The 13,972-nt window shown below is 40.5% G+C and overlaps 1 protein-coding gene across 2 annotated transcripts in view; it reads left to right on the forward strand.

The window, feature by feature from the left end:
* Positions 1-13,972, forward strand: part of FBXO11 (F-box protein 11) — a 33,390-nt gene that overhangs the window by 15,879 nt on the left and 3,539 nt on the right. For both annotated transcript variants that reach the window (XM_010706482.3, XM_010706481.3), the window contains exons 10-18: positions 4,473-4,579; positions 4,665-4,802; positions 10,403-10,620; positions 10,901-10,986; positions 11,068-11,162; positions 11,920-12,042; positions 12,139-12,224; positions 12,576-12,652; positions 12,758-12,901. In XM_010706482.3, coding sequence (XP_010704784.1) covers positions 4,473-4,579; positions 4,665-4,802; positions 10,403-10,620; positions 10,901-10,986; positions 11,068-11,162; positions 11,920-12,042; positions 12,139-12,224; positions 12,576-12,652; positions 12,758-12,901 — 1,074 coding nt within the window. The remainder of the gene's footprint in view (positions 1-4,472; positions 4,580-4,664; positions 4,803-10,402; positions 10,621-10,900; positions 10,987-11,067; positions 11,163-11,919; positions 12,043-12,138; positions 12,225-12,575; positions 12,653-12,757; positions 12,902-13,972) is intronic.

The raw sequence follows: 13,972 nt of genomic DNA on the forward strand, positions 1-13,972 counted from the left end.
AAACTGTTTGTGAGCTATAACTCTTAAGCTAAGTTCTCTTTCCTGTCAGGAGTGGAAAGGATTTGATGTGTGCTAACTGTAAGTTGCTAGCTATACTGACAGAACAAATACATGATGTGAATAGTTAAACACTCATTTCACCATCAGGGATAATGAGAAATTTAACCATCAGTAGAATAGGATCTGGAAAGAGAGGGTGAGAGGCAGTGAAGGTCTGGGAGGCACTGTGACAGTTACAGGCACTGGAAACAAGACATGGCAATTCACAAGAAGACAGCAAGTTTTAACATCTTCAAAAACAAGCAGATAAAGTATAGTTGGAGAATCAGAAAAAATGGGTGAAGAAGAATGGAGATACTGAGTCTTTGTGTGGAAATCACAATATAAACTGTAGATATCTAAGTTCAGGTGGTGAAGTGGAATGAATCTACACAGCAGGCTGTGCATAATAGTTGTTCAGCTCAACACTGAGGCAGGGAAATTAGGAGATCTTCAGCTAGACATAGACTATTTTTCTGGTGCAAACAAGAAATCCTCCAGGGAACTGTAATGAGGATAGTGGAAGGATTCCTTTGACTGTGCCTCATAGAGGAAGACATGCTCCTTTTTAGAGGTTTCAGGTTGTAAAACTCTACCACAGTTACGAATAAGGCAGCTCTGCTTCACATTGCCATCTGTTTTATGGGGGACAGATAGCTATTATGGGAAAGTGATAAGAACAAAGGATAGCTAGCTACTCTCAGTATCTTGACTTCTTTAATTTTACCTTTTTTTAAACTTAAATGCTGGGAATTTCAAGGATGTGAAATAAGTTTGTTCTTTCTGTTCCCCTGCATAATATTGGGGACCCCATAAATGGGGGGAATTACAATAATTTATTGGACTACCTTAAACTTTCTTTGAAAAGCAGCTTAAAGAGCTGCATGGTTTCATATTGGAACATGTTTATCTGTAAGCTGGTAGGTCTTGATGTTTTTGTGAAAAATGTTTGTAAAAGTTGTTTCGATTTTTCCTGGCCACTGTTTGTTATGACAAGCCATTTCTGATAATTTTGGACTTTTGTCCTCTTCAGCCCACTGGATTGCTGAATTCTGGATGCACTGTATTTGTTTCTCTGCTCTGAAGTCAACATTTCTGGTCAATTTTGGAGGCAGTGCATAGGCTGTGCTGTCAACGCTTATTGATTATTAATTTTTATTGACTTTTTAATTCTACCAAGCCTTGCTATAACCTACTCAGGAAGTACTGAGTGCGTGTAAAAAAGGTAGAAAGAATGGCAGTCTGCCAAAAAAGGCATTTACTGTTTCAGGTCAGTGGCATCTCTGAAATATTGATCCATATGCATTCAAAATTTCTTTCCTCACACATGCTTGATACCCTTTCTTTAGATCTCCTAATTGCATTAAAGCATCTTTCTGCATTGTTATATGTAAAGTTCTTAATGTATGTAATATGTCTAGATGGGAGCTGTGTGAATAATTTCAGCTCAGAAGGTCTCTTACTGCCAGTCCAAAGCATCTTTGAAACGAAGTTTAAGTGGCAAGATTCTGAGTCCAGATATTCTGCATTAATTGCAGAGGAAATCTGTATTAGTTCTCATCTTGATAGGAAAAAACAGAAATTGATGGAAGAGAGCCTCATTTATTTATTCAAGTATTGTTCAAGTGTAGTTATTATATTCTGGGTTAAGAACAAATAAATAAAGCCTGAACCAGTAATATATGTGCTTAGTACTCTTGAAGTACCAATTTCACACAACAAATAAGTCCACTGAAGTGAGTCAGAATAAAGATTACATTTTTTAATAATCAAAATGTGGTAAGAGCAATACCTCTATAGCATTTTACTGAGTTCCCAAAAATGCAGAATTTGCTAGCAGATAATACCAGTAGGCAACAAGTAAGAATTGCCAGAAACTGTAGTAAATCCTTCCCCTCAGCAGAACATGAGCCTTCCATTGAAATGGAGGTTCTTTCCCTCTGAGGAAGGGAAGGCCTTGAAAAACAAGAGGACAAGTGAGTTAGAAGAGCTTAACTTGGAAAGAGGGTTTCAGTAGTGATGCTGGTCTGTCATAGATAAAGAAGAATTTGAATGGCAAAGTGTTGTGTAATTTTTGTTCCATATTTAATGAGAATAGGTAGGAATGATAGATGTGCTCGTACCCTGGAGGGATGGTGAAGTATGTTCCACTCTGACAGTAAGAGTGGATGAGGTTAAACAGCTGTAAAAACAGGCCTTGTAAAATCACAAGGGCTTGAAAAGCACTGGCCAAAATGTCTTCTGGACTCCTGTTATATATCAACAGGAACTTGAAGCCCGGGTTTGGTGATTTGTATGACCCTGTTGGAGCAGATGGGAGGTGGCAGGCGTAGCAGGAACTGAACGGGATGAAATATGGGCTGCAGTACTGCTTATTGATCCTGCATGGAGTGAGATAGTGAATGCAGGCTTTGGTCAATCTGTAATTCAGATTTATTAATCGAAGGAAATTTATGTCTACTTACAGATAACTTTAATGGTTGCATTACACTTAGCATTCTTGATGACTTCTTTTGAAGAAGGTAGTAGTCCCAGTATAAATGTGTGGATCCCTGAAAGATATTTGACTTCATCTTGCACTACTTCTGAGCGCTTGAATTCCACAGAATTAACAGAGAACACATCAAATAGATTTTAAATAACTTGTAGGGTTGTTGGCTACTTTGTGGCTGTTTCAAAGATGACTACTTGACTTCAAGCTATTAACACTGTCAGTGACTTGCAGAAAAATAAGACGTACTGATGGAATTTGTAAGTGATGATGACTTAGGGTGTTACAAATCAGGAGGAGGATGAGCTGCTAGACCCTTTTTGGAAGATAACTCTCATAATGTTTGTGTTAATGTGGGTAAGTGCAAGTAACTAGGAACAAAAGCCTGTTGTTGTGTGTAAGTGATAAACCTCTATCCTAGGAAGCTGTATTCCTGGGAAGGCTGTAAGAATCACTGCAGGTGAAGAGTTGAATATGAGCTTGTGATGTGGACAGAAGAACCAATGTGATCCTTCACTGCATTTGTGGGGATATGGAGGAGGAATAGAGAGATTGTATTACACTTCTTATTCCTGGTTCAGATCAGGTCCTGGTGTCCATAACAGCATAATGAAATGTTAGGAACAGTTCAATGAGAAGTCCTGAAAGATAAAAGAGAAGAATTCATTCATAATGAAAAACACACTGACCACAACTTGTTACTTAGTGAAGGAGAAGGCTGAAGGAATGCTTTACTTGCACTAAATTCATCCATTCAGTGGTTCTCTTTATACTAATGTATCCATAACCAGTAACTGGATACTGAAGCTGGAGAAATTAAATTGAAAAATGAAAATGTAAATTAACAGGGTAATGAGTCTGTAGCTAGCTAATAAGCTTTATGGTCTTTTCTCAGTTGTTGGAAATCTTGAAATCAATATTAAATGTATTTCTAAAAAATACATGCTGAAGCTCCAGCTACAAGAATTGAAGCAGGAATTAATTCAGGGAATCCTTACTGTCTGTGTTCATAAGGTCAGATAAGACAAAATAATTTCTTCAGGATTTGGAAAAGAAAGCATAGTCTTTGTGGTACTATACTTGAAGATAATATGAAAGCTTACTAATAGGGCATGTGCTGGCTTGCTGGTTTAATGGTGTTTACTTGAGGGGAAGGTGTGCCTTATGTAGGCCAAATAATGCTTAGATGAAATCTTACCATTCAGAAATCACTGTAAATGTGCACTGATTTTAGGGGGAGCAGAGTTTCATGTGTTCATCCTTCATGGAGTTAGGAGAATTGAACTGAGCTGATGAGTTCTCAAGCAGTTTTGAGCCCTAGCAGCCTCAAGTTTGTTGTCTGGGTAGTAGTGTAGTAGTTGAAATCATCCAAAGGGCTGCAACAAGGAGCTTTCAAATTCAGTTGGGTGTCTTGTATGTGGTTCTGTACTTCAGGCCTGTCTCCTGCTTGTCTTGAGCGAGACAGTACGACTTTGCATGCTACAAAATGATGGTTTGGTTGTGCTCCTTGGTGTGGTGCGTTGTGAAAGTTACAATGAAATGAAACTAAGGCAGCGATTATCATTAGAATTTTATTGTATTCCTGTGGTCCTTTGTCTGTCGTAAGCCAGTGGCATACAGTGGGCCGAATGTGGGGAAATTACTGAGCAAGAGCTTTCGTAAAGGTGAGTTATTATTTCAACCATTGTCAGTTCTGGCAGTCGTGTGCGGCTGTGCAGCTTGGAGAAGGGATTTTAAAAAGCAACTCTTAGTTCAGGTTTTTGCATCTGCAGAATGATGACATGGGTGTTTTTCTGCCAGTGGCTTCCAGGGTTTGGCACTGCGCATGCCTCAGCCTTTAAAAATATCAGTTCAGTCTTAACTTTTCTTGCAGCGGCGCTGCCAGACTATTTATAAATATGCTGTGCTCTGACGCTATGGTAACTGTTCTGTTTTCTTCCAGTTGGCTCTGCAGTATGCGTTAGTGGCCAAGGAGCTTGTCCTACTATTAAACACTGTAACATCAGCGACTGTGAAAATGTTGGACTTTATATTACAGACCATGCACAGGTATTTTCTATCAAAACTTCCTTACTTTGATACAGTTGTTTACTGTTCCCGATTCCCATCTTAATTTACCTGTTCTATTTTCTAGGGAATATATGAGGACAATGAGATCTCCAACAATGCATTAGCAGGGATTTGGGTTAAAAACCACGGAAATCCCATTATCAGGCGGAATCACATTCACCATGGACGTGATGTTGGCGTTTTCACTTTTGACCATGGCATGGTAACACTTTATTTTCTTCTTTTGAAGAAAGAAATGTAGACCTTGAGTAGCTGAAGTCTTCAGGTCTTGTCCATTATCAAGTAAATGTTTAAAAGAAAACTGCTTTTACATGTCAACAGATGTTTTAAAATCTGCCTATGGCAGCTTCTTTTGTCCTTGTGTGGGCAACTTCACTTTAAAGACAGTTCTAGCTGGAAGGGATGTAGGCAGACTTTTTGCAGATGATTTACAGCCTCTTAGATTGAATGATGTTGATGTGATGCCTTTTGAAATAGGATGCACATGGTAGGCTTAGATTTACACTATCACATACGTTTGCTTGTGAAATTGACAAAAAAATTTGTAGGACTCTGTACCTTTATTAGGGTGTCAGAAGATACAAAAACATAATATAATGTGGTGTGGACTCTTACCTTGGTTCTGCTCTAACGTTACAGCTCTGAAGCAGAGCATGCCCAGCTTGCTTCAGCATTCAGATGTTCTTTAATGAAAATGTTTGTGTGGAATGAAGGTGAAACCTTCCATGTACATGTAAAATAGTGAGTAATGGGTGTGCACAGCCCTAGAAATAGAGAACAGAATGGATTTTTGCCATTGGAATAAAAAATTATTTGCTTGTTTGTTTCCGGCAAAATACTGCATGTCTTCCACTCAGTGCCACATCATTCTTTTTCCTGCTTGAATGCCAAACTTGTAATTCTCTGCACCCAGCTGACAAAAACATTTTTTTTTTTTCTGGTCACTTTTTTCTTTAGTTAGGAATGCAAATGTGAACTGCACATTGGAAGTACAGAATGTGATTAAAGTACAGTGAACAAAACGTCAGACCAAATGAGGGCTACTGAGGTTAATGCTGCTCGCTTTCAGATCAAGTGTAGTAACAAAATCAACGTGATTTCAGATTTCCTCTAGCACAGAATTTGATTATCTTGCTGCAGGAGTTGGATACTGCTCAGCAGGGATTGTATATACCTCTTGTTATAGAAAATAATAAACTGTCTAGCCACTTGCTTTGGGCTTTCGGTTTTAATGGTGCTGTAGATAAATAGGTGCTGTTGTAATGGAAGCCTTCCTGTAACAGACTTGATTTCAGAATGCTGCTGGAGAATGAGGTCAGCCAAACTGAGTACATGTGTCACACGCTGTGGGATACTGCTGCATATTCCTTTCCATACATTTTGTTCCTAGCCTTGATACCTGACAAGGTGCCTGACAAGCTGTGGCTGAATATGTTAGGCCTCTTCTTTGTCAGGAAGGCTGTAATTGGACTTGTTACGTTACATGCTCAATCTTTGCAAGTAAATATCTGTTGTCATCTGAGTTGTTATTTTGTTGGTAGATGTTACTCAAGTTTTCAAGGAAGGAAAAATAATGCTTGTAAAAATGCAAGCACTGAACACCAGTGGCTTTGAGTAGCTGAGAAAGACAAGTCACAGGTCACTATCACAGACACAGCTTGGGTGTAAAATGTACCTCTGTTTTCTCATTTCATTGTCTCACTATATCTTCTGACCTTCGGACCCACTGTTCCTTCCATATCCCCATGTATTTCATTTCACTGTCGTGCTCCGCCCAGATTTAGTAGGTTCAGCTGTCTAACTAAAATAATCATTTAAAGTTGTACTCACTGAATACTTGCTCCAAATAAACAGTAGTCCAACATTTTAAAGAAACAAAATGCATCGATTCAGCCACTACATTGCTTTAAGTTTCCTCTTGAGGTTTTTCTGTGTTGGAGGAGTGTTGGCCAGCTATCGGGTGCCTACTGAATAAAATAAGGTGTTTACTTTGGGAAATGAATTTCTGTAATTTCAATAAATAATGAATGTAACTATGGCAAGAAAATAACATAGCTAGCTTTCAAAAAATGCAGTGTATTTTATAATGGAAAAAAAGAAGAGGATAGTTCTAGAAGTGCAAATTTTGATCCCTGCATATTGTTAGGCTCACTTAATTATGGGTCTTTCTTCCTTTTGTTAGCATGTTTTCCTGGCCTTATAGGTACTTGTTGTGTTTGCTGATTGCAGCCCAGCTCTGACTGAGTTTTTAAGTATTGGTGATCTGGAAATAGTATTAGCAGAAGATGCACTGTGTATAGAAGACACTACTGAGGCCTTTCTTCTTTCTACCTGGGTTGCTGGGGAAGTAGGAATAGAGGAGTAACACAGTAGTAGCATTTGATTTGCAGTTTCCTGGTCTCAGCGTAAGCTGGTCAGGACATCTGCTGCAGTTACTGTTTGCTGCTTATGGCTGCTTATGCAGCCTCCTGCCTGGAGAAAAGGAAACTCGGGGATCTCCTCAGAGTGTGTAAATCCTTGAATGGAAGGTGCAAAGAAGCCAGAGCTGGGCTCTTTCCAGTGGTTCCCAGTGACAGACAAGAGGTAGGGAGCACAAACTGGAACACAGGAGGCTTCCTCTGACTACTAGGAAGTATTCCTGTGCTGTGTGGATGCCAGAATACTGGCACAAGCCGTGTCCTAGAGAAGCCTCCCCAGCTGCTCTGGGTGTTCCTGCTAGAGCAGGTTTGGAGCAGGCAGACCCAGAGGTCCCTGCCAGCCTTAGCCATCCTGTGAGACTGGCATTCTTCTTGCCAATGGAAGGCCAGGCATAGTGGAATTCTCCTGTTCTGTACTTCTTTTGCATTCTCCATTAGATCCTGGGGTGCATACTTGCTCTGTGTTGGACAAAGTGGTACCCACACAAAACTTCCTTTTAGCAACATATGCGTGTGTTATTAGGGTTACATACACAAATATTTGTGTATGTTTTTGCTTTATTTTATATGCTCTAGAGATGTAGTTGTGTGGCCATTTTGTAAAGGGTACTGACAAGCCTAAGATGTTACACCTTAGTTTTCTGTTATCTGAGTGTTTGGAGCTTCATCTAAGCTGTATTAATGTGTTATATAAGCACTCCTAATCCACTTCAGCGTATGCATATGTGCATAAACCTCTCCCAAGACATGAATATGCTCTGAAACATGTAATAAAGTGAATTCAGCTGGAGGAAGCCTGGTGAAGGAGAGTGCTTCTGTATTTCTAAAGGAGAGCTTGTGAGTTGGCTGAAGGTCTGCTAGGAGGAGCTTCTGATTTAAGTCCTGAAGTCTGGTATTAAGTGTACGGGTACTGGACGGTTTTAAAAAGAAAAATAATAATGAAACCAGAACTGCATTCACTCGATTCATTTGAAACAACAGTATTTGATCTGTTTTCTTACAGCTTGACTGTGTATTCCAATGCTATGATAGAAGTAAGGTGGAGTCCAAAGACTTTCTCCTTTTTATGCAAAAGAAACAGTGGCACCTTAAAGAGAACACATGAATAATAGTTATCTTAGCTAAAAATATGAGGGCTGATCCTCTTATCTCACATAGTAACTATGGTTAGAGGCTTGCAAATTTTATGTGCAGTGTGGTGAAGTCTTTGTGATACATAGAGTTTGGAAAAAAAAAAAAGGGAGAAGTGCAATAACACTGGCCTGTGTGTTTGGGAAGTATTTCAATAAGTTGGTCAATTTTTTAACAATATCCAATCATTAAGAATGTCCCAGTTCCACTGAGGAAACGCTTAAAAACTTTGGTTGTGAGGTTCTCGATCAGGCTGCTGGAACAGGTGGTGAGATGAGATCACTGCAGAATGGAAATAGCCTTTAAGCAGCACAGTGTCTTCCAGATAAAAATCCTACATACAGTTGAGTAGGTTTCCATAGATTCGTGGAATGGCTTTGGTTGGAGGGGACCTCAAGGGTCATGTAGTTCTATTGCCAAGCACTAAATGACATACCAGCTCAGGCTGCCCAGGGCCCATCCAACCTGGCTTTGAGGGATGGGCAGCCACAGCTCTGGGCAGCAGTGCCAGGGCCTCCTCGCCATCTCAGTGAAAAATTGCCCCCAACATCTAACCTAAATCTCCCCTGTTTTAGTTTAAAACCATTCCCCCTTGTCCTGTCAATATCCAACCATGTAAAAAGTTGGCTTCCCTCTTGTTTATAAGCTCCCTTTAAGCATTGGAAGGCTGCAGTGAGGTCTCTGTGGAGTCTTCTCTGAACAAGCCCAGATCCCTTAGCGTGTCTCAAGAGGAGAGGTGTTCCGGTGCTCTGAGCATCTTGGTGGCCTTTTCTGGATCCTTTCCAAGAATTCCACATCTTTCCTGAGCTGGGGATTCCAGGTCTGGGCACAGTACTCCAGATGGGGTCTCATAAGATGGGGTCTCTGTGATGTTTCCCTTTTTCCAGTCACTGATGACTCCACTCCTTTGTCCCTAAGGACAGTTTCCCAAGGGATCCCATCCAGGGCATTTCTTAAATAGCCAGAAGTTTGCTGTCCTGAAATTTGGGGTTCTGACTTTGGTTTTTTGCTAGACCCATCCTCCTCTAGATCACCAACTCTACAAGGGCATGCTCATTGCAGCCTTCAGTCTCAGGAGCTCCTGAGTGCTTGTGACTGTGAAGTGAGACAAGTACATTCCAGTGCCAGATTCCTACCCTACACGCTATTTTCCTGTGGGTTTCTGTGCCGCAGTGCCAACTCTCAGAGGTTAAAGAGTGCTTTGTTTTTCACTTCCAAGTTCTCAGCCTGTTTTTTGTCTTTGGATGCCTGTGAAACTTAACCTCTTCTTCCTAAACCAGCGACGTTCTGCCGTTTGCCGAGCGCTGAGCCTGCAGGCTGGAGCCAGCAGCAGCCCTCCCTGCCACACACAGATGTCTCTTGCCAGGTGCCAGAGACAAGATACCAGATGGAATGGTGTTGGGTCGCTGTATGCAAACAACAGAGAACCTTCAGTTAACTGGAAGAATGGGCTGAAGTAATTTTACGATGTTAAAATGGAGTCCTAAGCATAAGGCTTCGTTTTCCTTGTACCCAAATGAGAAAATCATTCTTTAAAATATTACAGATCTGGTAATTTTAAAGGAGTGTTTATACAGTCCAGAATGTAAACGAAACTTATGTCAGTCTCTGTAGAATGCATAAAAATTCCGTTGGCCTTTTGCAGCATATAGCAGATTTCTCCTTTGCCCTAAAAAGAAAGGGTTTGTTTTGCATTGTGAATGTGAGTTCTTTTATGCTGCTTTTATGCTGTCTTTATAAAATCCACCTACTCTCAGATAGAGGCTGTTCCAGACTTCGGTAGGCAAATTTTTCTGAACTTTTTTTTATTTTAAGAGTATAGTATCAGTAAACACTTAAGAAATCTTAAAACACCCCTGATTTTTTTTATTTTATTTTTAAAGACCTGTATTTTTTAAACAGCTGATGTGAGATATCTGCATTTCTGTAATGGTGTGATCTTTGAAAGAAGAAAGAAAGCCCTCCTAGAGTGCAGAAGAAAAACACTTTGAAAAAGAAAAGCAGTGAACAAAATCACATCAGTTAAAAAATGTAACCCTAATTTATTTCAAAGCAGTGCCTGTTAGAGTAGATGGAACAAAAACAAGTGACACAAGGTGTTTTAATTAGCCAAATAAGTACTGATTCTTTGATAATTCAGGTGCTGTTCCCTCTTAAATAACAGTGGTGTTGGGAAGGGAGGGAATATCAGAACATCCAGTCTTCACTTTACAAAGGATATTTACAGGAAACTTCGTGTGTTCTGTGTCTTAAGGGTTATTTTGAAAGCTGCAACATCCATAGGAACAGGATAGCAGGTTTTGAAGTGAAAGCATATGCCAATCCGACAGTGGTTCGGTGTGAAATTCATCATGGCCAGACTGGAGGCATCTACGTCCATGAAAAAGGAAGAGGACAATTCATAGAGAACAAAATCTATGCAAACAACTTTGCAGGTGTTTGGATTACCTCAAACAGTGACCCAACAATAAGGTATTGATATTTTTCTGCTTAGCAGTGGAGCTTTGGTGGGAATGGGAAATGTGCAACTTTATTTTCTTTATTGTTACTGAACTGTGAATGTTCCTGTATGTGTAAAAATGAAATGGCTGTCTGTGTTTGGCTGTGCGTGTACTTGAAGTGGGTATTTCTTGAAAAGCCACAAAACAAAGATTCTGTTTCTGCTTTGCTTGAACTCTGAGTGCTGTACAGTCCTAGACACTGTGTATTGTATAGCACTGTACAATTCCATAACGAGTATCTTGCTTCATAGGGGCAATGCAATTTTTAATGGGAATCAAGGTGGTGTTTATATCTTCGGTGATGGAAGAGGCCTTATTGAAGGAAATGACATTTATGGTAAGCTCCTTTTCTTACTGCATCTTGGATTCGGAGAAAAATGAGCACAGAAGTTGCATTGAATACCATTTCTGTTAACAGGTAATGCATTGGCAGGAATACAGATTAGAACAAACAGCTGTCCCATAGTTCGACACAACAAGATTCATGATGGTCAGCATGGTGGCATTTACGTGGTAAGCATTACCTGCAGGCAGGCAGGAAAACTTGCTTTCAGTTCATAGAAGCTTACAAAAGGACAGTAGTGTGTGTAAAGTGCGTGCTTGTGCTTACACTGACTGCATTTCTTAGGTTGAAAAATAGGCTAGTTGTGTCAGGGTGAAGCTTGTATTGTAAAGTGAGGAATAAAGCGTAGTTTTCAGCACATACAAGATCTCCTCTGGTTAAACTGATGCAGCTGTTGATTTACCTCAACCATTTTGCATTTTGGTGAAGGAAACGTTTTCTTCTCTTCCTACCAAAAATTACCAGATGTTCTGCTAATGCTGCAAGTGGAGAGCTTCATCTGCTTCTTCTACAGATCTAACCAGGACAGTTCACTCTGGGAGTACTGCTTTCCATTTAAGCACAAGCATGTGGTAAAGAGTTACCTTAAGTGATGTGTGCCAGCCCAGTGGATGAGGCTGGGTGTTGGTCTGAGGGGCTGAGCTCTGGCTTGGTGCTGGGGAGGTGCCTCTTCTAGCAAAAGGCAGCAAGGATTTGCAAGTTTTACTGCAGAACCTTGAAGTGTAGTGGCTCACATGCAGAGGGTTCTTAATTTTACAACAGAGTCAAAATGGTGACGTAATGTTATTGTTTAAAAATAGTGCAGATATATACCTGGAGAGAAGGACTTCCCACAGTAAAGGAGCTGTGAGGGGGTGGTGGGTAGCAGCAGCGAAAGGGTATTTGCACTTAGCAGATGGTCTCGACTCTTACACTTCTTGTATTCAGCATGAAAAAGGCCAAGGTGTGATTGAGGAGAACGAAGTTTACAGCAATACTTTGGCTGGGGTCTGGGTGACAACGGGGAGCACTCCGGTCTTGAGGAGGAACAGAATACACAGTGGGAAACAGGTGAGTTTTACTCAGCGTGCTGGGAGGGGGACGGAGGAGGAGCAACGGTTTTATTTCATTACCTTCAAACTAATAATGACATTTCTCACATGCTAGGTTGGAGTTTATTTCTACGACAATGGACACGGCGTGTTAGAAGACAACGACATCTATAATCACATGTACTCAGGGGTTCAGATAAGGTAACGTGTATTCTCATTCCTCTGCCTAAACAGACATGGTGTTGTGTTATTTCATCCTTTTTTTTTAACTGCTCTTGTCGCTTTGCTTCTAAAAATAACTTGTGTGGAATTCAGAATGTTGGAGTATTCTTATGCTGCGGCTCAACAGAAGGAATTGTCTCTAATGTAGGCTGGGTATTGACCTCTGAAGTGTGTAGAAACTTAAATCTGTTTGCTGACTTGAAAATACAGTATTTTATTAAGGTTTCAACCAGTCACATCTGTTGGATGTTTCTGTAGAGGCGCTTCCATAGTTTGGCCTTGAGGAACAGGAAGCTGTGGTAAATGATTTCTTTGTATCTATATCTCTAGAACTGGAAGCAACCCCAAAATCAGACGCAACAAGATCTGGGGAGGTCAGAATGGTGGTATTCTTGTTTATAATTCCGGTAGGTCTGTTTCTGTCATCTATCCCTAATTGGTATTTTTCTGTGATATTATCTTCTCCTATTTTCTATCTTTTCCTATTTTTAATTATTTTTCCTACTCTCTAGGGCTTGGATTTATAGAAGACAATGAAATTTTTGATAATGCAATGGCTGGTGTATGGATTAAAACAGACAGCAATCCTACACTAAGAAGAAACAAAATCCATGATGGAAGAGATGGAGGCATCTGTATATTTAATGGAGGAAGAGGTAATTTTTCCCTTTCTGGCATATATCAAGTGTTCTGGATAAGAGTTTAATTTCAGTTTAAGCAGTGTCCATTTTAAAGTACCCTTTAGAAATCCAGCTCTTGTCTTTTGAAGTAGTAAGCTGTAACAAACATACCGTGGTGCTTTTTAGCCTTAATTACATCACTAATACTAAACTCTGTGGGAGGCAGAGGGGTAATTAATCTCATCTGAGACGACTGTGTTGATTACTGCTTACGTCAGTGCTTCTGTCTCATCTGTAAGCTTTGCCATTTCACTGGAGGACAGTACTCAATTCAAGTTTCCTAGCCAACATCTTGCATGTGAGCTTTCTGGGTTTTGCCAGTGTGACAGATTGAGGGGGAGGGGGGAAAAAGAGATGTTTTTAAAGGAATCAGTTTAAAGTATTCCTGTCCTACAGTAGCAAAAATACAAATTAAGCTTTATATTGGCAGGCTGCTGCTTTCAGGGGACAAGTGCAGAATGAAGCTAGAAGAAGAAAATCTGAAAGTTGAAAGATCCTCTTGTTTCCATAAAATTCATATGGCATTTAGAAGGATTTTCTGTAATTGTGTATGCATTCCCACATTCCCAAATTCTGTTATGTACAGAATATTATGTACAGTATGCACTGAAAATTGCCCAGAGAAGTTGCGGATGCTCCATCCCTGGAGGTGTTCAAGGCCAGGTTGGATGGGGCCCTGGGCAGCCTGGTGTTGTATTAAATGTGGAGGTTGGTGGCCCTGCATGTAGCAGGGGGTTGGAGATTCATGATCCTTGAGGTCCCTTCCAACCCTGGCCATTCTGTGAAAAGAGAATCCTAATGTGCTTATGCACTGAGATCTTCCAAGTTCTTAAAGGCAGCTGACAGGAGGGAGTGTGACTTTTTACATGGGCATAGGACATAGTGTGACTTTTTACATGGGTGACAGGACAAGGGTGAAGGGCTTTAAACTAAAAGAGGGGAGATCTATGTTAGAAATTCTTCACTCAGAGGGTGCTGAAGCCCTGCCACTGCTGCCCAGAGCTGTGGTGCCCCATCCCTGGAGGTGCCCAAGGCCAGGTTGGATGG

This window comes from Meleagris gallopavo, chromosome 2, assembly GCF_000146605.3.
Source record: "Meleagris gallopavo isolate NT-WF06-2002-E0010 breed Aviagen turkey brand Nicholas breeding stock chromosome 2, Turkey_5.1, whole genome shotgun sequence".
NCBI lineage: Eukaryota > Metazoa > Chordata > Aves > Galliformes > Phasianidae > Meleagris > Meleagris gallopavo.